Genomic DNA, 27451 nt, shown 5'->3' with positions numbered 1-27451 from the left:
GCCTGGAGGGAGTGGGCGGGTCGAGCGCGGGCGGTGGGCGGGGCCAGGCCGCTCTCTCCGGTCGCCTGTGGAGACGGGTGGCGGGCGGTGAGTACCGGGCCTGAGCGGGGAAGAAGCACCGGCCGGGGGGCTGTGGCGGTGGGGAAGGGGCTCGGTGGTGGGTCTCGGTCTCCGCAGGTCGGGGCACGTTGCGGGGCCGTGGTGGGGCAGCGGGAGGCCCCGGCGGGGCCCCCTGGGTGGGCCGCGGGCGGGGCCGGGCCCGGCGGGAGGGCTGGGCCCGGGTGGGTTTGGGGGTGGTTTGGGCTCTGGTGGGGTGTTTGTTTTGCACCTTCTCCAGCTCGCCTGAGGAGCAGCCCCGGCGAGAGTCTGCACGCAGCCCGGAGCTGCTTTGATATGGTTCAACAAGTTGCGTGTGGCTCCTGAAAGGGATGAGATCTGGTCAATTATGTAAAAAAAAAAAAAAAATAAATAGGCCTTTCCCTTGGAGTCAGGCTCTGTGCGGCAGCACGTGGCCTTCCCTCCGTCCAGGCCTTCCCTCCGTCCAGACCTTCCCTATGGCAGCGCTGGATGCGCAGGGCTGGGAGTAGGGGACTGCAGAGGGGCAGCCCCAGCCTTTGGATAAATCATTTATGCTGTATTTGTTTTGATTTTCCCACCTGTGGGATGGTGGGCTCCCCTCGCCCCCCCTGGGGTCGCGGCGCTCCACTTAACAGAGGAAGTTTCCCATGTGTGAGGAGTTGTGGGATTAGTGTGGGAAGGAGTTTAATTAGTGGTAAGCGTCATTATTCAAGGAGGTTTCGTGCTGATACTGAGATTACACACCCTGTTGCAGTAATAAGTTTACTTCAGTAACTTAAATCGCAATACTGCCTTCCAAGCTCAAATTCTTCATTTGTGGGGGGAGCAAAAAGGGTATTTGAAGTGTAGATGGTGGGTTTAGCCTGGTGCTGTTGGGAGGGGGCACCCACACCGGGCTGATGCCTGTCCCAGCCCATCCGTCTCCTTCCCCCCTCGCTAGCACCGGCCCCACCGCAGGTGTTTGGGGGACACTGTGGCCTCATCACTGCTGGAGGAAGGGCAGCAAGACCCGTGTTGGTGTGTGGCTTCGAGCTTGCAGGGGGGATTTGTCACAGTGAACGCGATGGGGACAGACATCAGAGTTACTGCGATGCAGGGGAGGGCTTGGGAAGCCCAGCTGAATACGTAGGAAGCTGGGCCTCATTAGTTCTGACGATCAGGAACCAGCTTGATTAGTATGGCATATCAAATTGAATTCACAGCAATTTGTCAGGTTGTTAGCCGGCATTTTTATTGACTTAGGGCTAATAGCTTCAGTGACAAGTTACTTGTTTGCATTTGCCTTGGTTGTAAATCAGTTTAGTAATAAAATTCTGTGAGTAAATAGCAAGTACTGGATAGCAGTTGCATTTTATGCTACTCCAGTACCACTAAATGAGATTGAGGGATTAGTATGCAGTTAATGACTTCTCAATCCTGTATTTCATCCTTGCGTTGAATGTATTGTAGTCATTCAGGATATCTTTAATCAAGCATTAAAGCGGCAAATAAATCCTGGAGTTGAACAATGGATGGAGTCCAGTGCTTCGGTCGAGCTCACTTTCGTAACCACCCAGCTGACGGGACCACCTTCCTTTAAAAACTACGCTCTCCTGCTATTTGGAGATGTTTCTGAGGGCTCCCAAACAGCAGTCATCGCTGTCAGAACCACTGCCAGCATCTCTGATCTCTTGCTGGCATTATACTTAAAGGCAAATATTGAGTTGGGCTGTAGGTTTCAGGTACTTCTTTTGCTTCAAAGATCCGTCTCTTTGGCTATTTAATAACGTTTTTAATGAATACTGACGATTCTTCATTTCCTGGGCTCTGTTCCTTAAAAGACTTGGGATATTTGAGCCAGATTCAAAAGAAGTTCTCTAGAGTGAGGTCTGAGATGCACAGTAACATGATGATGGCTCCGCAGTCCCTTCAAGTGATGCCGAAATGGTGAGTTTTGTTTTGGGAGATGCTAAACATGACAGCTCTGCAGGGTGGGAACGTGCTTCCTTCCTGGGCTCAGCTTCCCAAACTCTGATGTATCATGCTTTGATGAGGCTCTGTTGCAAAAGCAAATTCAAATTGCTCCAGAAATTCATGGTACAGCCCAATAAATCCTTACCCTCAGCCCTCTTACTTTGACCCCTCTGCCAGAGCAGAGATTACCACAGGAACTGGCTTCGTGGGGACGGAGAGGAGTACTTTCCAAGCAGCTTATAGTTAGCATGGGAAACACCGCTGCGACCTTGGCCAAGCTATGTATTCCTGGGAGGATTGTATTGCTGCAAATTCATCTGCACTTGCAAAAGCTGCGGGAATGGGTAGGGCTTGCGGGTCTCATGCTTTAGCACAGAAATGCTCTTGTTGCATGGAGGTGGGAATCGGTAGTGAAACTTTCATTAGCTTTAATTGGAGCAGAAAGCAAGTTCCCCAGATCTTGGAAGTAGTTGTGGACTTGCCATTTCTTGGGAAATTGAAGTTGCAGATGTTCGATGACTCTCGGGATTTGCTCCACATTAATCACTGCTGGAGTTGTGCAGCTCTCTTCTGAATTTTGCAATGTTACACAACTAGACCTCAGTTTTCTTGAACCTGAACGTTCATCTTGTATTCAACATTGTGGTCTCTTCTGAAATGGCATCTTTTCTTCTCTCGGCAGCAAATAGAGGAATGTAGAAGGGAGGGAGGAGAGACAATATTAATGACGTGAGCAAAAAGTTTTCACGCTGTTTTGTAAAAGGATTCATGAGAAGTAGGAGAAAGAGCAGAGGTAGTGACAAAATTCCTCACAGTGGCTGAGTTACACTAGGATTCTCCGTGGCATTTTCTGAGGTAGACAGAAGCGGGAAGGTGAGGGGAGTGGTGGGGTTACCCAGGGGAGGTGGGAGCACAGTGGGGGTACGTCTGTCTCCCAGAGGGGCACACAGCTTGGAGGGATCCAGCATTCCCATGCAGCACAACATAGCACCCGTTACTGTGGAGCAGCTCAGCCTCCTTCCAGCCGGGTGTCCGTGGAGGGGAGGAGGTCCTTAAAACTGGGAGCTGGGGTACAGTGTACCCCGTGCCTGTGAGCCTCTTAGTTTCTGGGGACCCCTGGGCAGTGTAGCCTGCGTGGGTGTGGGTGGTTCATAGCTCTGAGATGCTTGAGGATGCCACTGACTGTATATTTTTAGTTGTGTTCCTTTGAATATTTGGTAAAGCAGTCAATGTGTTTATGTTCAGCTTCCTGTATCTGTATCAGTGTCTTGGCATATGTGATGGAGTTAAGAGTGAAAACCAAACCGAAACAAAACAAAACTCTGTTGTAAGGATTATTTGTATTGAAGCAGCTAATGACTGCAGGATGCGGCCCCTGGGATGCTGTGGATCCCGAGCCTCCGCCCGAGGGGTGGTAGCCCCTGTTGGCTCACGTGGACTCGCCCAGGGCTCATGTATTAGCTTTGGGTTGTCTCCTTCTTGTTTAAACAGTCAGCTCAACTTGAAGCAGGCACTAGGCTTACTCTTCCATTTATTTACACCATTTTTCTTCCTGTCCCTTCTCCTGTGTCTATAGAAACCTGCTGTTACTTTTTGGCACAATTTGTTTTGGAGGTATATGTGACCCGAGCCTTACTGCATCCCTCTGCTGTGCCTCTGCTCCAACACGCAGCATCTGCTCAGAGCCCTCACTTGCTGTGCAGGTAAAGATCCTCTGATGCCAGCTCTCCCGAGCGGCTCCAGGCGGGAAAGCTGATCTGTGGGATGGGGCAGCCCAGTTCCCCGGCCCGGGCTGCGCTGGCAGCTGCACAGGCTGATGCCAGCGGTGCTCTGTTGAATCATCCCTTCCCTGTTCATAACCTCTCCTTGTGCAGAGGCAGTTGAAGCACACAGAGGAGGTTTCGCCTGCTCTTACTCTCTAAATGATAGTTATCTTTGCGCAATTATAGTAATCTTTGTGCGAAAGCTCTCCCGGGTAGATGCTGATACTCGGAATCGCTTCTTTCCCTTGCTGGGGCAAGAACTGGGCAATTCAAAAGCTGACATTAAATGCACGTGGGAGTGGGTGGCTCTGTTATTTGTAGTGGGGATGTAGGATTAGCCATGGGGAAGAGAGGTTTTGTGGTGCTAGGAGAGAAAAAAACAACCAACCCTCCCTCGCAGGTTCTGATGATGCTGTGGGATGCAGTGCTGCCCTCGCCGCTGTGCAGCCTCCTTTGGTCGTGCTGGGGAAGCGTAAGGAAAGGTGTGCGGTGTTCTCACGAGGGACCAGTGGGTATCGCTGCAAAGGGAAAAATGGGCTGAGAACCAGGAAAAACTGTCGTGGCCATGAAAGCTAGTGCTGTGGGTCTGGTTTGTGGAGCAGGAGTCACCATGGGAAGGGTTGGGAAGTTGGACTTGGCAGTGATGGAAGGGTATAAGGGTGGCCTTGCAGAGGAGAAGGCAGAAACAGGCATATTCTGATTGCTTATAAATTGTAAGTTTTAATTTAAAATTGGTTGTAATGTAGGAAGTTTGTCTCCAGAAAGGCCTTTCCTGAGCTGTCTGTCCCTAATTGGTTATGTTTAGATTTCTGTCCTCTGTTGTTAGGTCTTTGGGCTTAAATTATCTCTGCATCTGGTACAGTGTGTGGTTCTGAGGTGCTTGATGTATCTGTGTATACCTTTGCAGTTAAGAAAAGAAAAAAAGGTTCTTTGCCATGTCATTAATCATCTCGATGAATAGCCAAAGTATTTCCAGAAGAAAATTTCCTTTCTGTTTTTAAAAGTAAAATCGAGCAAATACCATAGGTAATTACGTTATTTCTTGTCACAGTGAAGTGCAAGAAATTCTGTCCCAGGGTGGTTCGTTGTAGTTTGCATTAGAAAAAGAAAGTTCTCATGAAGGATCCTGTGCTGTAGTGTGGTGCAGCTTCTCGTGTGTTTTCAAAATCTTTCACTGATGATTTTCCTCTCCCTTGTTGATTCCGCTCTTCAGTTGTCCTTACTAAACACCACCAGCACAGCTGGCAAGAAGTTATCCTCCCTGGAAAGCTACGCTGTTGTAGGAAATACTAGAGGTGAACATAAACCAGCATGAAATATGAATTTGCAGTTGTGTAGCAGTTCTACAGAAGCCCGAGAGGCTTTTGTTTCTGAACCAAAATAATTCCGAAAGCATCGCCAGCTTCATTCGCCAGGAAAAGGGTCTGTGCGGAGGAGGAGGAAGTTAAGCAAGTGCAACAAGAAGTCTCAGAAATGAGATTAAGTGGAAAGAGCTAGTTATTTTTCTTAATGAAAAGCCATAATCTTTCAGCCAAACTTTTGTTTTCCTGCATCATCTTCCTCTTTGCTATAGGGTATGGTATAAAAGATGTTACGTTCTCCTGTTGCTTTTCACAGCTGTCTGGGGTGTGTGTTAAACTATCAGGGTTGCTGCCCTAAAAATGTAAAAGTTGGTGCTGTTGTAAGTAAAGTGCTCAAAACTCTGTTTTGTCAGTCATTGCTTTGGGTAAGTTTGAGCAGATCCCAAAATACCTTTTCAGCTGTGTTTTCAGTTGAGCCAAAAAAAAAAAATATTCAAGCTTTTTGGTGTAAGCTTGGAGCTGGGATAAGCAGAAAGTACCACTGGCAGTTTTGGGAGATGGAGCGTCTTCTTCCCAGCTGAATCTGGTTTATGTTACTGTCAAACTTGCAAGGGATTTGTCCTGCAAAGCAGGGATGCTCCAGCTGGAGCTGGCTGCTGGGGCCTGCAGCACGGGAGGATCCGGGCTCACGCTGCTGTCCTTGGCCAGAGGGTCTGGGACGCGTCTGGCAGCGGCATTTCCTCGCTTCTCTCTCCCACGTGTCCTTCCCTGATTTATTCCTTCCCAAGGATGGCCTGACCTCTGAATGCTTACGCTCTGACTATGCAGCATGTCTTACAGGAAGGTTTTGGAGGGGGTGCATTACACTGGCCTCAAACTATGCTAGTAATGTTGGGTTTGTGGGGGTTTATGACTAATTTGATAGGAGCTTTGATTAGGCAGGAATATTGAGGCTTTATGGCTCTAGGGAGGAAATTGGCCCCAATGAGCCATATTTATTTTTTAGGTGCATTAAAGATTCTTTTGACTATGTATTTTGATCTCCATCAGGAAGCAGAAGTCAGTAGATAAAAAATTTTCTTACTTTCCCTTAACAATTTTCAGGGTGTGTGACTGGAGTGAGAACTTGCACAGGTAAGTAAAGCAGAAGCTATTCTGTTAAAACTTGTATTTTATGCAGCCGTCACATGTATGTAAAGGAGGGTTATGTGTTGCACTTATTTTTTGTTTCCTTGCTGTGTGTCAAAAGCACAAGCTTGGCACTGGAACAACAAGGACTGGCTGCGACGAGGCAGTCTCTTTTTGAAGGCAATTTATTTTCCTACTCCACGGAATGACTTTTAACAGCAGCTATTAAAATGTTGACGCCGTTTCCAACATGGGAAGTGCCATGTGATTTATAAAGGGGATGCTGTCTGTGCTGCCAGTACCTCTCTGCCTTGCTAAGGACCGTCCCTTGGGAACTTTCAGTGCTTTTTCTTCCCCTGTTTTTTCTGGGAATGAGGGAACTGAATTGCTGTGGCTTCTCTGCCCCCGTTGTTGCTGCCTGGTGAAGGCTGGGGGCTGCGTGCTAGCCCAGCCCCTCTGCCAAAGCCAGTCGTGGTCAGTCTGTGCCACGGTGTGCCTGCCCAAGCGGCCACCCGCCCCTGCCCTCTCCCTGCTGGTGGTCGTTGCCATTGCTTTGCCCCTGTGCATCGCTCTGGGTTTAGCATGCCGGGAATTGGCTCTACATTTCGTGCATACCGGGGCTGGTAAATCTCGTAGCTAATTGCGTTATTCGGCCGGTTACTGAGCAGCGCCAGGGCTCTGTGCCAGATCTCTGTTGGCAAATGGCGGTTGTTTTTCTTCCAAAAAGTGTCAGTGGCAGTCCTGGATTCTGCTGTGTCCTTAGTTAATGAGTTATCTGTGCCTCAGCTGCTTTTCCAGTTTAGTAAGTGCCTGGTGCATATAATCTGTGTTTTGCACTGTACTTGACAGTGGGTGTCTCTACAGGAATACAAAAGTATATAAACGTGCGTTAGCGTAGCAATTGCCAGTCAATGTTAGATGGTTATTTGCTGGTTTTAGAACTTGACATGTATATTTGTACACGTGTGTGTGTGGCACTGAACGTGCATGCCCTTAAGACTTCACGCAGCAGCAAAGCAATGCGAATAAAGACATCTTTACTTGTAAATGAAACCCCCCCTCTAGTTATTGCAGAAGGCATGTCGCTTTATTTTTTTTTTGTCACCTTCTCTTTTACCCATAGCATCAAGGCACCCAACTTGGTTTGTGTTTGTATTGTAGATAGATGTTTTTAAACAAATAAACCCTTGTGATCTTTGAGGTGTTCTCCAGTTGCTGGTTTCTGTTCTTGGTGATGCAGGGTTACATATCAGGTGCCCAGTTCTACTGTCATTCATGACCAACACTCTTCAAAAATTGTTGCCCTCATTGAATTGTCATTGTCATATAATTTCAGTTTAAAATCAGTGGTTTATACAATGAAAATTGAAGAAAGGTATTAGATATAGTGTGCACTGGGTTTGTCAGTCTTGCAACAGTGAACCGTATCTGGTGCAGGAACTTGTACTTTTTAGGATTGATAAGATTCCGAGGTTTTTTTTATGGGTGTGTGAAGGCCTCTGTAGGAAATGTGGGCTCTTGAGTTTGTTTCTCCTCTTGTTTAAGTCCAGCTGGCAGAACATATCAATGGAGGCTTCCATCCCAGAGAGGTCTACAGAGGGCAAAGTAGTGCATGCGCTCAGCACCGGCTACACTGGCACTTAATATAAACGGGGTCAGGGTTTTATCCTGGGTAGTTTAACTCATGTTAAAGCCAGTAGCTTTTCTGTAACAGCTGCTTCTAAACCTCGTGTGCTGTGGCTCAGGGTGGGACCTCTGCCCAGGAGCGTGGGCTTCAGGAGGAGCCGTAGCAGCAGTGAGAAGGCAGCGCAAGAAAGGTGTGAAAACTTACTGACTTCATTCACATTTGGGAGGTGGCTGGGGAAATTGGCTGCCCATGGCTGTGTCCTCGGGAAGGGAAGTAGGAGAGCTGGCCGTAAGACAGGTTTGAGGTAGACTTTTTAGTGAGTCCAGTCTCAAAATACTGTGATCTTCGTGACTAGAATTAAACCCTAAGTGCTAACCCCTCTTAGCTTTGACTTTCTTGCACTATGAAGCACTTAAAATTTTTATTTTGCTCTGTTCCAGGACCATTACACCGATAAAATCAAAGCAAGCTGGACAGGTAGCGAGACTGCCTGTGTAGGTGAGTTTCCCGTACATGCTTATTCCTTTCTTTCATGCAAAATATGAAGCAGCGTGACAAGTCCGAAACCACAGTGATGTAGTTTTATTCTGGAGTAGAACAAATAGAAAATGCGTGGCAGCCTTATGGAGGAGAGGCCACAAGGCTGGCACCGGCTCTGTGGCAGGCATGGCAGCCGGGCAGACTCTGTGCTTGTGGCTTGGTACAGCGCTGGCAGCTCTCTGCTCTAAGGCATTAGCAACAGGGGTTGCTGACAGTCAGTCACCTCCGTTCTTAATTGCCTGACTGCACTCACGTTTAATATTAGGGAGCAGAAATGCTATTTTGCATGGGCTGCTTCTACCGTGGCGGTTAGGCTTTTCCTTGTTTACTCCACCAGTTAGCAAGGGGCAAGTGTGCAAGTCCTCATAATTTCCCTGTTTGCTGTGTTAAGTTTATATTGTTTGACCATCTCAGAATGCAGACGATTCCTATATTCACCCTGTTCTTAAAATAGGTACTTTGATAAATTCGTATAGCCAAGAAGCTTGTGAAATGCTTCGCACCCTTTCGGTGGCTTTGAGCTGAGAACCATGGAGCTCCTCACAGAGCAGCTCCTGCCAGCATCCTCTGCTTTATCTCTCTTTCAGACTAAGAATTTGCTGAAGGTCACGTAACCTGAGGCCAAGCTGGATCTCGTGACTCCCAGTCTGGTGATTTAATCACGACCGCTCCTGCTTTACATGCTGTAAGATGAACTGATTTTGGTACAACTAAAAGTCTCTTTGCAAATGTCTCATTGTAGTTTGTGTATGTCTTACCTGGTGTGAGTTAGCTGGGTAGTGCCCTGCAGGGAGAAACAGGTACCTTCTGTGGAGAAACTGCACTGCAGTTTGTTAGAGAGCGCAGGTTGTCTTTTCTAATGACTTCAGGCTAATGTCTTCAGAATAATACTGCTCAGAAGTTTTTCGAGGTAACCTTGATCTAGAAGTCAGTTCTCACGGCTTTCATTTGTCCTAAAGATATAAAAACTTAAGTCACAAAAAAATGCAGAGGAAAATAGAAGCTGGCTTTTCCACTACTCGTTTCCCAACAAGTAAATTGGGTTTGACAGAATCATATGTATGTAAGCTGACTTTGAAAATCAAATGTAGCTGTAGCTCGGTTTTGATCAGCAGGATGGGGCTGGCATAACTTGTGAAATGAAGGTCATGAAGGAACGCATCCTTAATTCAATACCCAGATCACTAAATCCAACTGAATATCTTGGGATTGTCTGTTTTCTTTCATTTCACATTATTTCGGATTTTTATGCATTTTAGAAAGACTAATTAAGACACTGGCAACATTGTTTATAATTTAGAAAAAGATCTTGACTGTAAAATCTCTAAATATTCTCAAGTGTAAATTCTCTGAAGAGGCAAACATGATGAATCAGCATTCCGTGCTTTAAGGAGCTTTTATTTTTCGTGTGCGCCAACGAGATGCTCGTCTCTGGGGAAAGCAGGTGTATCGGCATGCCCAGACTTCCCATCGCTAACTTAGCCCTAATTACTGCACCTCCTCCGAGAGCTGTGGGTGGAAGGGGAGTTTGTCATTGCTGTATCTTTTCTGCTGTAAAAGTAGTTTTGAAATCTGCTAATGTATACCATAATCTAAACAAGGGGCACATGGACCGAACAGAGCTGAGGCGTGCCTGTCCCCCGCTTTCAGCTCGCTCTTATACCTCTTGAGGTGTAAAACCTTGTCCCTGCATTTGCTTCAAGCTCACATCACACATGAGATCTGTACTTGTGCGGACTGTATAAAAGGGCAAGTGACTGCACAAAATGGAAGCTTCTGTGCCCCAGGAAAACAGAAGTTGGGTCTTTTGGGGCATCTGAGTTTCCCTGCTCCCTTCAGCTGCGGTGCTGTGTAGGGCATGCATCCCAAAGCATCCGTGTCCTTCCCCGAAAACACCGTGGGCAAGTACTGCAGCTGCCAGATGTTTTAGCTTTTCTGTGTGCACTGTAATAGCGTGATCCTTGAATACGCAAAGTGGTTGTTTTTGTTTGGGGAGGATCTTGTTTTCTTTTAACCAAACCCAAACTTTTTCTAGCGTGTATAGAATATTTGTGCTGCGATTGTAAATCTTGCCTGATAACTATTTAAAAATCAAGTCCTTCTCGCCTGCCAGGAACCAGCTAGCTATCACTGTCACCGCTGCTACTGGCGGTTTGGTTCGCAGTAGCTGCAGAGGCAGGAGCAGAAACCTTCCCTGGCTGCTGGTCCCCTGTGAAGGCAGCTCGCGCAGGCACCGCAGCTGCTGAGAGCTATTTGGGCCTTGGCTGGGGCTGTGCAGGGGGAGGGCTGCTTGCAGCCCCCCATGGTACCCCCAGAGCCAGCAGCGAGGTTGTGAGCAGTCACCGTTGCCATTTTCCCTGGGGAGTTTGCATCATGGGTACTGTGTTTGGAACTGCAAGGTGCATGAGTGTCTCTGAGTCCTCCTCCTCCCTGTAAACTCTGGTGAATCGCACAACGTTGTCTCTCCTTTTGTCGCACGTGGTATAGGTGTCATAAAGAGAGATTACCAGAAAGCATCTTTAATCCCCGTTTCTTTTTATCACTGAATCCTGTTTTCTTGCTGAGGGCAGGGCTCCGATGTTTTCCTGTTAACCAGGTTTTATTTTCCGTTCTATTTAGTAGCATAGCAGCAGGAAAATATCCCTCAGCCGGGCGTCTCACTGTGGTTTCCACTGGGTGTCAGCACGGCCCCGTAGTGGGGCCGGGGCGGCAAGAGCCCTGCCAGTCGCCGCAGGCTTTCCCTTTGGCTGCACCCACCGCTGGAAAAACTAGGCTGGCTGCATAACCAGAGCAAGGTGCTGGCTGGGGTGCAGCTTTGCAATGATGGGATCACCCCGCGCAGGCGCGAGAGGTGGGTGAGCTGGGAAGGGGCTGTTTTGCTGGAGATAATGTTTCCTTCTCAGAGCAGAGCAACCGGTTGGAGCAGGAGGAGTGTTGAACGTGCCCTCCTTGTTCCAGTGCTCTCTAATTAGGGTTTCATCTAGGACAGTGGGTCCCCGTTTCTGGAAGATGAGCATGGATAACTTTTGTAGTATTTACTTTGAAGGTGTGGATGTGATAAAGAGCGCTCCCAGAGAGGTGCTGCGGAGATGCGTGTGCAGGACTTGGCCTGTGCTGGGCCGTGCGTGGCAGGAGTGGCAGGTGAGGGCTGCTCACCCTGTGCTTCCTCCACAATGACCCTTCCAGTCTTTTTGCACGCTCGATATGCATCCTGGTTTCCCAAGTCCTTTATAAAATCCTTGGGCCTGCTGCCTGTCCTGCCAACGCGAGGCACGTCCTTCATGCCCCTCAACTCTATATGCTGGTTAAGAAGAAGCACCCCTGAGGGCAATTTGAGTTTCAGGTGGGCAGAGGCGTCCCCTGGACGAGCCTTTCCTCCCACATGCCGTCAGGGACCCTGTACCTCTCCCACCCTCCGTGCGGGTTCCCTTGCAGGGACTGGGCAGCAGCAAAAGGCTTGTGCCCAGTCCTACTGCACAGTGGAGAGAAGATGCCATTGGGGAAGGGGCCTGGGGGTCCTCAGCCGCATCCCTACACCGGGTTGCTTGACCTCAGTGCAGGAAGAGGAGAGCACAGTTGCCCGGCCAGCCATGGGAGCTGGCATCCCCTTCACCAGGCAGCTGTGGAAAGGTGCTGCTGTGTGCGGGGGCATGCAGGATCAGGGGGCAGCACGTGTTGGCATTCGCTGGAGCTCTAAATGCTGCACAGCAAACAGCATTCCCCTCCAGGCCTGCTCCAGCGCAGAGGACAGCAGTTTGGCTTAGGGTGGTGCCAGGCGCTTTGAGATTCATCCAACAGGTTCTCCCATCAGGGACCTACACATTAAAAAATCAAGGCCATGAAATACCACAATTACAGAGACTTCTTGGCGCTTGCGTGCAACCGCGTTTCTGTGTGCTGACATACCTGGTTACGCTATGATGCACCCTTGGAATAGAGTTGTTTATTTCTGCACTCAGCTACAGCCTTTAATGCCAGCGTCAGGCCTCTTGGCTTGGACTCGGAGAGTTTTTAGGTTCTGCAAGTCGTAACAAACCTGCTCCTGAGCAGGCCCCGTAGGAAAACCAACGACCAACATTCAAGTCCCAACCAGCCAGCAGCCTTCACGCTCCCACACAAGTGCCTGGGAAAGCGGCACGTGCAGAAGCACTCGCAGTGCCTGGGGAACCCGAAGAAATCCTGCACCGAAATACCTCACACCCTGCTGCAGCGCCAGCCACACATAGCAGCGGTGTGCGTAGCCCACTGCATAGCTCCGGCATCGCCCCCCTCCTTGCAATACTCTCCAAGGGCCATTGCAGCTCCTCTTCCCCACTCTCCATGAGGTCCAACCTTGACGGCAGCTGCCAGTGCCTCCCCACGCTGCTTGCAGCCTGTCTTCCTCTTGCCTTCTCACTCCTTCCAGCATCCCCAGCCTGTGCACCGTGACCTGCTTAACCAGGTGGGGGGTGAAGGGGATATTTGCCTCCTGCAGCGCCTGTTCCCCCTGGAGCAGACCGCTGCTGGGCTGCGTGGTGCAGGGCAGACGTTTGAAGGTCTGCTGGGTAAGTGCTGAGGGGGGAGAGGAGGGTCTGTTCACCATCAGGAATGGGACAAAGTCTTTGCGTGGGGCAGAGGAGCTGCAAAATTCTGCCTAGCTGGGGGGTCACCCTGCTGAGAAACAGGTGATGAGCTCCTTGCTGTACTGTCCCAGCGGTGCCCTGGGCAATGGCAAGGCTCAGCCTCAGGAGAGGCAAGGAGCTTTACAGAGTAAAAGCAACCATAAAATTTCCACTTCCCTGCCCAACAAATTTACTCTCTGTATTTTCAGAAGCAAAACTGCTGACTTCAGAAGTAGGAATAAGTCCTGGCTTTTTATTCCTGCTAGCTCTGGAGAGTGCAAGCAGGTAAGAGGAGACAACTGGATTTGGGGTTTGATGGTGTTATTACCGAATGGTTTGCAGAGTCCCAGCTGAAGGTGGCTGGAGTGAAAGGGTGCCAGGGAGACTGGTGCTGGCAAGTAAGCTCACTGCCAAATGGTTTTGCAGGCAGCCCTGGGGAGCCGCAGGCAGAATCTTTATTATTGGCAGGGATATGCGAAACAGATGCAGCTTAAAACTCTTTCAGCGAAGACTGGGCAGGTTGCAGGACTGGGGCAGTTCCACTGTAAACTTGCAGCATTTCTTGCGGAATCACTGAAACTAAACATGAGCTCCCATGGTACCATATTATGGTTGGTTTTGGGGAAGAAATGCTGCCCAAATGCCACCTGGCACCACTGAGCAGCTCCTCGGGATGTGTGTGCTTCCCCCGGCAGCCACGCCGTCCTGCAGAGACGGTACCAGCCGTGCCCAGTGTTAGCGTCGATACCCAGCTCGGCACGGGCTGGATGCAGCCCAGCCTTGAACTTGTCAGGCTGCTTGTTTGTTTCTTTTATCCCTGTTCCTGTGTTTTTAAGAAAAGCAAAATAGTTTCTGTGGTGATGTTTGCTTCTGTTGTTTCTAGCAGGCAGAAGCGGGCAGCAGCATCCCAACATTTCTGAGCTGGAGGAGCTCCCAGCAGCAATTCAGCCCTGGGTGTGGGAGCAGCAGTGGCTCCCTGGGGTGCTCAGCCCTCTGTCCTGTGGGCGTGCAGCCAGGGGCACCCAAGCTAAGGCTGGTGCTGCTGCAGGGCCATGTGCGGTGGGTGCTGTGCAATGCCCTGGGCAAGGAGGGATCCCCTTGGGCAGCATGCTGCGGGGGGATAAGGGAGCACCAGGAAGGCCACTGGTCCCTCTTGGGTTTGGAATTGCTCGTGTTCTCCTTTGCCCGGTGTTCCCTTGCCAAATTTGAAGCCCTGTCGTGCCACCACCTCCCTGCAGCTCCTGCGCCCAGGGCAGAGCACAGAGGGCATTTCTACCTCACTGCCTCGGCACAGGGCCCCTATCACCCACAGCACAGCTTCTCTGGCTCGGGAAGAGGAGATGCCTTAGAAACTTGCATTTGCAGATTAGCTGTAACTTTAGATTTACACTGACCCCCAGCTGTGGGCTGTTGCCCTGGCAAACCAGAGGCTGTTGGCGTGTTAAAGCCCTGTATGTTTTGTATGCTTCTAGTTGACATAGTTGTTAGTGTCATTGTCCTGTGTTTTCTTCAATCCATTCTGTTGATCTACAGTTTTGAGGTATTTGACTTAAAAGCTAGTTTACTTCCAAAGAAACAGTAACAGGATACTCTTCTGAACCTTTGTTCCACTGCTAGCTGGGGTTTCGAGCTGCCGTATAAGCTGACTTTACATAACTGGAGCAAACGGGGAACTTCACGGCAGAGCTGCTGGGTGATTCCTGGGTGTACTTTAGCCGTGGTGATTTAATTACATTTCACTCAGCAGGTGGCTTGTAAGTCCTGGATCTAAAAGAGTAAAAAAGATAGATTGGTGTTTAATTATCCCAGTTGGAGCTCAAGTTTAATGCCTAGCTGCGTACCTACCGCGGCTGTTCCAAGCGCCTGCTGTATTTTAACCTCATTACGTAAACCCTGCAGAAAGAAATAGGGCAAGGCCTTGAAAAATAGGGTTTTTCTAGGGAAGAGGGGCAGCTCCACCTGTTGCAGGTGTTTCTGTTGTTATTTATAAGAAAGAAAGAAAAAAATCCTGCATAAAGTGCGTGGAAGTTTCACGTGTGTTTCCCCAGCAAAGTGCAGCTGGTGAGCATCCTCCTCTTCTGAACAAACTTAAGTCCTTGGTTTTCCATGGAAAAAGGTATTTTCCCCAAAGGATGAGCTAAGCCTTCCCACTGGCATATTTGATCCATTGGTTTGTTGACTCTGCTGTTAATTACAGAGCCCTCACCCAGCGTGTGCCTCTGCAAGTCTGCCGGACCTGGAGAGGGCAGGCAGTCTTGCTCCCTCCCGTTGTTATTAGCACCTTTCCCATAATCATTCTTTTTGCTTCTGACAGCTTTCAAACTGAGCACAGGTGGGAATGAACAGGGAAAAAGGTGACCATGAGCGTGTTTGTGGGCTGGACATCTGTCCCCTCTGCAGCAAGCCAAGGGGTTCTGTCAGGGTTAATGACTACTGCAATGGAAACTTCTCCCAGTTGTCTGTCTCACTGTTGTTGTCTGCTGCAGCCTTCTTGTATTAAGAAGGGAAAAATCAAAGCTGCGTGATGTGCTTGGCACTGAAAATCAAGATAGATCGTCCCGGCTCACAGAAGAAACACAGTGCTGCAGCCATTGCCTTGCAGCTGGGGGCTCCAAAATGCAGGCATGTAGGGGGACATAGCTGGAGAAGGTAGACAAACCTGTGAGCCCCTCGATCACCAGCATGGAACACAGGCACAAAAGCTTGCTTGTGTTATTATACTAGCTGGCACAGCTGGAAAAATATCATAGAATCATCTATGTAGCTGTTGATGTTTTCAGAGCACTTTCTGCAGACAGGCTTTGCCTTGGGCACAGTGACCAGAGAAGGCTGTTGGTGGGACTGATTATTTTGTCTCTTTTTAGGTTGTGAGTCAGGCAAGTGAGAGTTGCAGCCGTGCCCGCAGCTGCTCTGGGGCTAGGGAATCTCTGTCACCATCAACCTCAGGTCTGGCAAGCCCTCGTTCAGCTTTATCCCTTGGCGAGGCACAGAGATTGTCACTCACTGCGTGTGCCTGCAGCAGCGGGCAGGGGACCCCCAGCTTGCCTCCTGCCTAGAACAGTGTGAAATCACACCAGCTGTGTTTTGTCTTAGGTGGTGGATGGAAAAACTTGTTGGAACTTGGGTTTTGGTCCGTTTAATAGAGAATGAATAGTTGTGACTGAGTATGGAGAGATCCTGATGGGGAAAGTGGTGGGACGAGTTGGGCTCTCAGGGTATCTCTGCTTTTGGCTCAGGGCTGCCAGCTGGGCATGAAGGCTTGTTTCCTAGAAACTGGAATGGTGCCCTTCCCATCAAAGTGGTCTTTTCTTTAGAGAGTGACTTAATTCTCCTGGGAGACGTCCTTGTCCCAGAAAAGCCTGCCCTGGGCTCCGAGGGCATGAAACCCCAGGTTCTGCAGGACTGCATATGCCGCTGATACAAATCTGCGGAGTTTTCTGCAGTTTGCTGTTGTCTGAAATCAAGTGTACCCCATGAGAAATCCTGCATCTCGAGATGGCTGCAGCAGTTTAGTTATTAGGGTAGGTTGCCAGGAACTCGGAGGGAAAACAGTATTATTGGGTGATGACCTAGTTGTTTGTAAATCTCTCTGTAGAAGAGATTTAGTAATCTTAGAGGACTATTAAAGTAATGCTGCCTATGTTTGTTTGAAGATGAGGAAACACAGCAATTTAATTTTCAAATGTTATGGTTTGGATGGTTGTTTTTTTAAAACATCTAATTTATTAACAAAGCTAACCAGCTGGGAAAATAAGCACTGAAACTTTCCTAATGAGGTCATTCGTGTAGGATGGGAAGGGACTCCAGAGAATCTCAAACCTCTCCAGTGGTAAAAGGGGTTTTGGGGTTGTGGCTTGCGGGTGGGGAAGAGAAGGCTGAGTAAAGTCAGCCTAGGCTTGCCCCAGTGAAATGAGAGCAGAACAGTTTGTCTTTTAATTTTGCAGTATCTGTTTTTAACCTTAGGTCTTTTTATAAAAAGAAAATACTAAAACTGGAGAACTCCATGAATCCACGAACCTATCTTACTGCATGCATTACTTGATAAAAATAAATTGCTTTGGGTTGTTTGGGCGTGTTTTTTCACCCTGTAGTTTTTCAGTATACTAAGTGAAAACTGCAGTCTGGAATGAGAGTTTGGGCTCGGTTTGCAGTGGATCCATGCTTTCATGTCCATGTGAAACAGCTCCTTGTTACCACAGAAATTATTATTTTAAAGCACTTGCAGTCGGTTTGCAATGTACCAGCAGAGTTCATTATCACATTCAGCAGCTGCATTTATCAGCTCTAACAGCACGTGTTGGAATCTCTTGGTTGAAGTCTCATTTTTCATGAACATGTGAGCCTGTTGGGTATGAGGAAGCTTTTGCAGCTGTGGCCATCTTCTGTGGGTCCTTCTGGGCAATACCCACATGGCAGCGAAGCTGTTGGGTTCGCTGTGCCAGCGCACAGGTCAGTTGGCCACCTCGGCCCCAGGTGCCCGCCGGTGCTGGTGAGGAGGCAGGGGGAGTGGGGTGAACGCAGGGCTTTGGCGCTGTGGGTCTATTCTGATCAAAACCCTCAAAACGTGGGGTCTTCTGATTTCTCACTGTATTCTTTGCAGACTAAATTTCCCAAAGTAGCCAGTAGTCTCATATCTATTATCTTTTCTTAAGAGTACTACCTAAACATGAGAAATTCTGTTTAAACTCCTCTTCTATCATTTCGGTTCCACGTAGCCAAGTGCTGTTCTATATCTGCGTGTCTCCCACCTGGTGCCTGTGGACCCGCTGTCTGTCTGTAGCAAGGTCCTTTTCCTCAACTGCTGCTGGGGCAGGAGGATTTTTTATAGAAATGACAACCCCAATAGCAAGAACATCCTCCCACACGGGATCAGCACCTCTCTTGGGCCCGGGGAAGGGTCGCTGGTGTTTTCGGTGAGCCATGCCTTGCTTCAGGCACGTAGGCATGGCGTAGCCTACTGGGGAGCACAGTCTGCCACCCCGAGATGGGTGCCAGGGTGGGAGACAGCAGCAAGTAGCCCCGAGGGCTGTGCTGGCATGGGGAGGCACTGCCTGTGAGGATGATCCTGTTACCATTTACAAATTAGTTAACTTGGGCTCTGCAGCCGTTTGGCCTCATTGAGCACCAGGATTAGGTGATGAAACCCGGATTCAGCAAAACCCTCGGTGCGGTAGTTTCCCGTTGGAATCAGTGGCTTTCAGTGGGAAGGAGTCTCAAAGCTTGGGCCCAAAGGTATTAATGGCTTTGAGCAGAACAGGGCCCAGGCGCTATTTTTGTGTGTTGGAAGGGGGCAGCAGCAGCAGAGCAGCCCTCCCTCTGCCCACTTCTGGTGGCACGCCAGCAAAGGCAGGAAGCGTTGAACAAAACCCACCAAATCCGTGTCCTTTTAAACTTCCTTTCTGGGAACTAGAGCTTAGCAATTAGCATTTCAAGAATTAAATTCCTCAAATTATCAGCTTAAATGCCCCAAAAGTCTAGTAACAAAAGACTCCTGTTGTGTTTCTAAATGCTGTTTTAAATGAGCACACGGTGCTGTAGCATGCAGCCTGCTTGTGCTGTCCATCGGATCCGAGGCAGCAGCTCTTTGGGCAGCCTCAGTGTGCCAAGACGTGCAGGTCTCCTGGCTCCCTTCGCCTGGCACCAGCATCACAAAATCATGGGGCAGGTTTACTGGTGGAGCTTACGCTTGTTCTGGTTCGGGTGCTGCTGTCAAGAGTCCCAGAGAGCCTGAGCTTGGTCCTTCCCACTGCCTCCAGCGAGTGGCTGTAGAGGTCGGGGTCCCCACAGGCAGGACCTGTGGCAGCGCCAGGGCAGGTGACGGGTCCTCTGCAGCCATTGTGTCCCCCTCTCTGCGGCACCAAGCCCTGGACGTGGTCCTGACCCTGCCAGTTCACGTCGGCTAAAAGATGGTCTGCCCCTCAGGACGTGAGGTAATTCTCCTGATACTATAACATTCTGCTTTTGTGCCTGTGGTGAAGCACAGAGCGCGTTGCTGTGTTGCCTGCTGTGGTCCAAGCCTCCCCGCTCGTTCGGTTGGCCGTCACTTGAAATGGAAGAGGCCATCTTGTCTGAGTCACGGCACTGCAGGGCTTACGTCAGAGGTGGTTAGTGCACCACAGCCTTTGCCTTGAATTCCAGAGAGTTTTCACTTTGTGTTTTGCAAATAATATGACATGCATTCAACATACACCTCCTATCATCTCTTACAACGAGAAGCATGCCTCAAGTAGCTTGCTCTTTCCCAGCAATAAAGCAAAATGTCTGAACATTAAACCTTTACAGATTTATGACTGTTTCCAGGAGAAGGTGTTTATGCTGTGTCAGCCAGCACTCCTCCTCCTCTTGGGTAATTTGCAGATTGAATGACTAAATGTGCCATCAGAATGCATTTTAATATTTGGGTGCTACAAATACTAGTAATTCAGGACGCATACACTGTGTGCTTGCTGTGGGATGTGACGGCTCCCTGGTGAGCGATAACTGGGCTGCAGTATGGTGGAACTGGGTTAGTAACTGAGAGTTTGTGTTGTGATGTTGCTACAGAGGGTATTTCAGATTCCCGTGCATGTTAACTCTCCTCCTTGCAGCCAAAGCATGCAAAGGCATCACACCTCCCAGGAGCAAACAACGCTCCCAGAAGTCCATACCCGCAGCCATGCCAAGTAAGCAAGCTGAGGGCGCTGGGAGATGGCAGCCCGGGTCTGGCAAAACCAGTGCGTGCTCCCAGGAGTGGGGGTCTCACGCCTGGTGCTCCGGGCACTGCCTGGCCTTGCACGGTCACGGCTGCCTCTCAGCTGCCCTGTGCTGAGTCACGGTTTGGATTTGTCACCTCCTGCCTCGCCGCTTATGGATTAAATGAGGGATGGAGGAGGGATTGCAGGGCTGGAGAGCAAGCCGGTTTTGTGCGGGTGGTCCTGGCTCATTTCCTTCGTGGCACTGTGGAGTGGCAGGGCGGTGTGTGCCAGGTGAGGATGAGTGCCTGTGTCTGCGGTTAGGACAGTGCCATAGAGGGAGAGCTGCTTTGCAGACCAAAAATCCTGTTGGCTTCTTTTAATTTTGCGTTAATTACCTTCCATGGGTGGTAAGCAGTGAACCACGTGCAACCTGGTCTGTAAGTGACCTCCCTGGAGCACAGCAGGAACTTGGGGGAAATTTTGGGCCAATAAGGGGCTTGTGGGGACCTGGCACAGTGGATGACTGCCACAAACCAAGGCTCAGGTTACTGACCTGGCTGTTGCAGGGGTGAAGCAACCATGCTTTACAAGCTGTTCTGCGCGCTCAGGGTGAGTCAGCTGGCAGTGTGTGCTGCCAGCTCGGCTTCCCTGGCCCCCCATCACAGGCGTCCACTCTGCTGAAATTTCCTTTGCTTTGCTGCAGCTTTACTCCTAGTCGCTGCATGCAGAAACCTTGAGTGGAAATTACGTAGAGGAGTGAAAGGTACACGCTTCAGACACAGCGTGTCCCTGATAACGGCTGGTGCCTTGCCTGCTGCAGGGCACTTGCTTGGAGCTGTGATCTCTAAACTGGCACATGTTTAAAGGTTCTAAAATTACAAAAGACCTCCTGTGATTTGCCCTGAAATTGGACATTTGGAGCATGTGCAGCCTTTAAACTAGTTCTGGGTTTCATGCTTTCTGCCACCATCCTTTTCTTCCTCCTGGATGCAGAGTTACGGGGAAAGTAGGGCAGCGAGCTAATAGGGGCTGTTAACACGGCAGCTCCGATTCACGCAGATTGGAGAGATCCATGAGCACGTTCTTAATGTTTGTTGCAGGAAGTAAGTTTTTAGTGATACCTAATGCTCAGTTGTGAATGTCCCCCCGACCCACGCGTGAGCAGCAGCCTTACCTGCTGCTTGGCAATCACTGTGCCCAAAGCTGTTGCAAGAAAGGTCCCCCCACACCGTGCAGCTGTGGCAGCATCTCTGCGCTGCTCCTGTTGCAGCTCGCTGCTGGCATTTGCTCTGCTCTGCAGTGCCGCGTGCCACGTGCAGCCTGATGCTGCTCTCGCTGGGCTTTGCTGTTGCTGGTGCAGGGGTAGCTGGGAGGGCAGCAGGCTGCTTTGGTTGGTGTTTACTGCTGGGATGCTCAAAGAGCAGCGAAAGTCAGCCGTGAGCTGTAAAGTGTGACATACCGGTTGGCATGCTGCTTGCAGTACTGCTCGCCGGTAGATCGCAGGGCTGCAGAGAAAGCTGAGCACACTCAGTGCTGCAGCAGCATGGGTCGGTGCATCACTCCTAGCAGAAAAGGCTGAGGATGCCAGGATGGGGGATGCTCGCTGCGGGCTGCGCACACTTCCCAGCCAGCAGAAAGCTCTGCAGGTGCTTGCACTGCTGCCCCAGGAGAGCTGGGGGGGTGTGGCAGCCTTTTGTGGCATCCCACACCTACTGTGGGGACACTTCACCATCACGGGCTGTAGTGGCCTGATGCGTACTGGGAGTGAACTTCAAACCCAGGGCTGCTCTGTGCAGAGGGAGGGAAAAAAAATTTAAAATCTGGGCCCTGCTGAGCAATCTGGAAATGACAGCATGTGCTGAAATGGGGACTCGGTACAAAATAATGCTGGTCCCAGCTAGCTGGGCAGGCATGAGCACTGGCTGGAAAAACAGCACTGCTACCCAGGCTGAGGCGTGAGAAACCTGAAGCCCACAAGGAAATGCTGTACGCAGCGCTTGGAAAGGTCACATGTAGCTACATTGCACTTGAGTCCTTGTAATGCGGTAAATTATTTAAGCCACGGAGCCAATTATTCTCGTGGATCTGTGGAAAACAAACAGCAGGGTTTGTGTACGGTCCTGCTAGAGGTTGTGTGCAAGGACTGGCACAGAAAGGACAGGTTCACAGGCTGGGGCTGTTCTAAACCAGCTGCTCCTTGAACTCCTAGGTACCCAAATAATTCAGCGATAAGCTCTTTGCTGATGCAGTGCCTGTAGGGATATTCTTTTGAACACGGTGCTGCATGATCCTCAACCCTTCCCTGCTCCTTCTGTTCCGTGCATGGGTGGTTTCCTTCCAGCAACAGCAGCTGAATGGCTACAGGGGATGAGAAACAGCCAGGGATGGCAGGAGCATGTGGCAGGAAAGGTGCTGCAAGATGGGATGAGGTGGCCATCAGTGTGGCACGGGTGAAGGGACAGCTCATTGTGGTCTAATAGCCAGGACAGGCCTGAGCATGCCATGCGTGTTATGTACAGCTGAAGAAGCTGAGGTTTTCTGGGACTACCAGGAGGTTAGGACCTCGAAATCCCACGTGGCATGAATGCCAGCGGAGTGCTGACTTACAGCTTGCAACTAAGCGTACCTTCGTGGATGTGACAAAGGAACCTTGTTGGGGTCCTTGTTGCGGAGTGTCTGCAGAAAAGCTGCTCAGGGGCAGCAGTACCAGCACTAGCAAAACCGACCCTGAATTGCTTACTGGTGCTGCCTGTCCTATTGGACCTGGGCTCGAGTCAGAGCTGGCGTGCGGGACGTCTTCCTTCGCTGGCTGCGGTCACACGCGTCCGATCCTGGTTCACTCCTTGCCCTTTGGTGGGTTCGGGAGTATGTCTTCTTGGTCCAACCCGCAGGGGAGCACGTGGCATCCTGGCATGGGCTGGGCTCCCCTGTGTGCCAGCTGCACGCGCTGCCCTCGTGCATCCTGCAGAGAGCTGCAAACGAGGGTCACGCTGCAAAGGCTGTGCTCAGGCCGCTGCCGGACCGGCCGGCTGAGACCAGCGGAGAGCATCCTCCCTTCTTGCTGCGCACCATCCAAGAGCCGGCCCCACGTCAGCATTGATGCTTTGCCTTCTTACCCAGAGAAGAAAAGTCCCAGTGCAGCTTGTTTGTTTTTTTCTGCCACCCCCGCTTGATGCCACATGGGAGCAGCCAGCAGCTGGGAGCGCATCTCTGAACTTTGCCTTCTTGTTTTCCTTTTCCTCTGACGTGTCGTAAAGCTGCCGCAGCCCTGACGTGCAGCTTGGCTGAAGGAGGCGGAGAGGCCGTGCCCATCCTCCCGGCTGTGGTGGACTCAGCGAGGGGGCAGGATCCGGCCATGCAGTCCTCCTCCACCTGTGTGAGGGAGAGGAGGGGATGCTCCTCCATCCCAGCGCTCCGGCAGCTGCTCTCCTCTCTCCCGGCCCCGCCTGGGGCAGGATCCGTCCCGCCGCAGGGCAGCAGCTGGGGCAGAGACTGCCCACGTTGCATCCAGCCCCTCTGCAAATGGCAGGCGTAGGGGTGGGCGCGTGGTGCCCGCTGTAAACCCTGATCACCTGTTAACACAGGGCAGAGTGGAGCAGAAGTATGCACAGGAGCTCAGTGCATTTTTTTCTCAAGAGTGTTTTAGTTCCAGAGCGTCGGTTGCCGAGCTGCTTCTCAGCTAGCTGACTGGTCCTGTTGGGTGAAACAATAACAAAAAACAAACAAACAAAAAAAAAAACCAAACCACTTTTTTTCAACGTGTCACAGTTGCCTCTGTGTAAAAGCGGTTTATTGTGCTTTGCCACCTTCTGGAAAAATAACCCAGTGTCTTTCAAAACAGAACTTCACTGCTTCGCTGAAAATGTCTGGCAAAACGGCGAGCACGACCAACAACATAGCTCAGGCCCGAAGGACTGTCCAGCAGTTAAGAATAGAAGCCTCAATAGAAAGAATAAAGGTGAGAGCGCATCCTTCTTCACCCCTCCTGTTTCTTCTTGCTTTTTCCCCCCTCCTAGCTGTAGGGCAATCACAGAGTGTGCGTGTGTGCCCACAGTACAGTGTTCTCCCCATCTCAAAATGTGAAATCAACATTTCATCCCAACGAATCTGAGTAAATCTAATTCTTGTGGCCGCTTCCCAGCAGTACCCCAGGTAGCTCGGGGCTTTATGGACTTGAGGGGGACCCAAAGCAAAATAGGAAGTGCAAATCAAATGTGTGAAACAGAAGGCAGGTATGTGTTTCCAGTTTTGTGCATATTGTGTGATTATTTTTTTTTTGTTCCATCCTTCGGCTGGCTGAATGCTGCATCTACAAGGAAGGTGAATGTGTAGGAACATTATAAATTAAAAAAAAAAAAAAAAAAAAAAAAAGAGGAGGAAGGTAGAGGAAACTGGATTCCTTTAAGGAAGAAAAGAAGCTGAGCTTTTTTTCCAGCTAGCAGGGGTAGGATATTGGCTACACTAGTAATATTGCTTTCTCGGGCTTTGCTGTGCTCTTTGACTTGCTGCCAGCGCCTCTGGAAGGCCGGCAAACCGAGCGCACGGATGCACCGAGCAGCGGTGCCCTTCCTCGGGAGCGGGGGGGTGCGAGGAGGGACCCTGCATGGCATTCCCACGACAGCTAGGACATTTCTGTGTACTGTCCCCAACCTCACAGCCAAGAAGTTCCTTGTTACAAACCTACTGTATTATTTTGAAACTCTTCCTCTTTATTTTTAGTTTTCTGTAGAAGCCGTGTAGGAGCCAGGCAGTACTTTTGCCTGGTGTCACACGCTAACCGAAGAGCACCGGGCTCCATCCTCTTCTGCTCCCTGCAGATAAAGCCGGAGCAAGCCCATGGCAGCGTGTCTGTCCCAGGAGACACGCACAGAGAATGTGCTCATCTCCGAGCAGCCCTCCCATCCCACACAGCTTTGTACAAGTCGGCAGTTCTTGGCACGTTCGAGCATGTTACCATAGGAAACACCGTTTTATGGTGGATTTTTTATTTCCCCCCTTGTCTTCTGCAGGTGTCAAAAGCATCAGCAGACCTAATGCTCTACTGTGAAGAACATGCCAAGAAAGATCCGTTGCTAATGGGCATACCTGCTTCTGAGAACCCTTTCAAGGACAAGAAGACTTGCATTTTGTTATAGGAGGGCGGCGGCTCCTCCGCAGCCCCCTGGGCAGAGCCAGCCACCGGTGGGCATGTAAGCAAATACCCTGTAAGGTACCAGCTATTAACTGTGTAAGAGCAGCTGTTCTTTTACCAAGCGTATAAATGATTTCTTAAGCTTTCTAAAGCATTTCTTCTGTTCCCTATCTTTATTAGGAAGCGAGGTTTCAAACAGAATTAACTTCTTTCTTGTCTGAGGGAATGGGGTGTTGGGCATCGAGCCTGCGAGCGCTGCACTGCCGTCCCTGTGGTGGGATGGGCAGGGTGAGCCGGGGGTCTTGTTTGCTCCAGGAGTGGGTCCCAGTTTCACTTTTCAAGTTACACAAACAAGACCAAAGTTGCCTGAGCTTTGCTGATGGAGCAGAGGTGAAGGTGTAGGAACCCGATTGAACATCACTGGTTTTACGTTTATTTTTTTAAAAAAATTATGTATGCGGGGACGGGTATGTGTGCCTGTGTTGGTAGCGTGAGTTTTTGCACAGACACATTTAAAAGTGCATTATCTAGCAAAAGCTACCTTGAAAAATGATTGTAGCAACTGCTGGTGAACTCCAAGGAGCCATGCCTGCAGCCTTACAAGCCTTAGAAAAGTAAAGACGTTGCCTTCTCTTGACAGGGGGTTTTAAGTGTAAAACCTAAAATGTCAAGAATTGGAGATCTGCAGATTTATTTTCCTGCTTTTTAAGAGGAGTTGAAAAAGCAGAATTTTCAGCTTTGATTCTGTTTCTCTGCATATTCTTCTCGAATTAAAAATTGGTGTTACTGTAAAAAAAACCCAAACACAAACCTGTCAAAAGAATCAAAGGCTGCACGCTAGTCCTGCCCTGGCTGCGTGCCGAGCTGGAGGCATGGTTCTGTCACTCGAAGTCCCAGTTATATTTTATGCAGGGAGTCAGAATTTGGCTCTTTTTTTTGTTTGTTTGTTTTTTGGGGTTTTTTTTGGTTTGTTTTGTAAAATGCATTTTTAAAGGGGAAAAATGCCAAATTATATTCAGATTGTGGTTATGCAGATATAACTGGGGGGGGCTTTCCATCAAGTAAGTGATTTTTATATATACACGTAATAAAGTCTCTATGTGTGTGTGTGTGTATATATATATAAAACTTTAATAGTCTATTTATACAAACATTGCATATTAACGGAAAATTTTGACAGGATTGAAGATAATACTGACTTCAGCTGGCTACAAATGTGTTTCTCTGTAGCCAGTGGTTGAGAGGTTGAAGTTGTCATCTGCCACAACAGTGCATTTCTGTAATGGTATTTACAGAATTTATTAACCACTTGTAATTGTTGCATATTGGTCATTTCTATATTAAATTATATACACATGATTGATACATATATTGAGAAATTATATATTTGTTTAACAAGCCTCTTTAACAAAGAGTTCAAAAATCAGCGTACAAGACTGACAAAATTGTATCGCTTGTTCTGTGCTTACATGCAAATTATTTTTATAATTAGAATATTTTTCTAGTGGCAATTTAAAAAACAATAACGTAGATCCACACTTATTTTTTTTTACTGTGTTTGTGTCTACCGTTTTATAAAACATCTTGTTAAAAATAGTAAATAACTTAGTTTGGGTGCGGGAGACTAACTGCCGAGAACTCCGGCTGTGCTCAGAGGTGTGCAGGCAGGTACGTGGGGCGCGGGGAGGGCAAATAACCTCATGCTGTTGCCTGAATATTGTTCTCCCATTAATCTCTTGTCCCTATAGCCATCTGCATTTTCATTTCGTTAGAGCTCCCTGCCCTCAAAAAAACCCTCACCTGTGTAGCTGCAGATACCCTGTTTGTGTCTGGCTTCCTTTGCCTGTTGTCTGCCCTTAAGTAAAGCCTGCAGCAGGGTCTGGGGGTGGTGCGGCCGGGGGGCCTGGCTGGCACACTGCCCTGGGCTGGAGCGTGGCCACCTCCCATCATTCCCACCCATCACGCCGTGTCCACAGTGGCCTGTAACTCTGTACTTTCTAATAAAAAGCTTCTGGCATGTTCCTCAGGCTCGCTCCATCACTCCTTTCCTATGAACCCCCTGGCATTTGTCAGGCCAACATCAAGCATGCCATGGCTGTGGCTCTGGCCCAGCCCCACAGCTGAGAGTTAAGTGTATTTTTCAACTTTTTCCTTGCAGCGCTGGGGCAGGATTTATGCCAGCATCTATTTCACGCTTGCATACACATCCAGAGAACAAAAGAGTTGATTGTAGGTGGCCGTGATGGCATCAGTGATCAGAGGCGTAGGATTAAAACCACCATACGGGGTTGGGTCTTTTTCCAGGTGCTTTCTCGATTTTAGGTAGAAGACTTGAGATCAGCAGCTAATGCAGCATCATGAAACTGCCTGCTCCTGATGGCGTTTAATGTTACAGATTTTTGGTAAACTCTTTATTTTTTAAATGCAATATGTAGGGGCATGTGAAAGCTCAAGTGATTGTGTTTGTACTTTGCTCTTTTGCTATAAATACTCCCATGAAAGAACAGGAATTGTAAAATTCAGGGGAAATACAGACTGGTAGAATGAGGAAAGGAGAAATGAGACCATCTGCATCCACAGCTGTTGGGGAAACCCACGGAGGCGGCGCAGCGATGCAGCACAGACATACCGCGTCGCCACACTGCCCCTCTTTTC

The 27451-nt window shown here is 49.5% G+C and overlaps 1 protein-coding gene across 6 annotated transcripts; it reads left to right on the top strand.

The window, feature by feature from the left end:
* Positions 1-26822, top strand: GNG12 (G protein subunit gamma 12). 6 transcript variants are annotated; one of them, XM_013304903.3, is made up of 6 exons: positions 20-87; positions 3608-3734; positions 8291-8348; positions 8978-9075; positions 23507-23623; positions 24675-26822. In XM_013304903.3, exons 5-6 carry the CDS (start codon positions 23528-23530, stop codon positions 24798-24800), a joined length of 222 nt encoding a protein of 73 aa, XP_013160357.1. In that variant the 5' UTR covers positions 20-87; positions 3608-3734; positions 8291-8348; positions 8978-9075; positions 23507-23527; the 3' UTR covers positions 24801-26822. The 6 variants fall into 6 exon arrangements, with proteins under 6 accessions (XP_055671553.1, XP_055671554.1, XP_013160357.1 ...); XM_055815578.1 differs by lacking the exon at positions 3608-3734 and having other exon boundaries at positions 1-87; XM_027796847.2 differs by lacking the exon at positions 8978-9075.
* Positions 26823-27451: the final 629 nt, after the last annotated feature.

This window comes from Falco peregrinus, chromosome 10 (assembly GCF_023634155.1).
Source record: "Falco peregrinus isolate bFalPer1 chromosome 10, bFalPer1.pri, whole genome shotgun sequence".
Lineage (NCBI taxonomy): Eukaryota > Metazoa > Chordata > Aves > Falconiformes > Falconidae > Falco > Falco peregrinus.
Note: the sequence above shows the minus strand (reverse complement) of the source record. Positions and strands in the feature narration are given on the sequence as shown.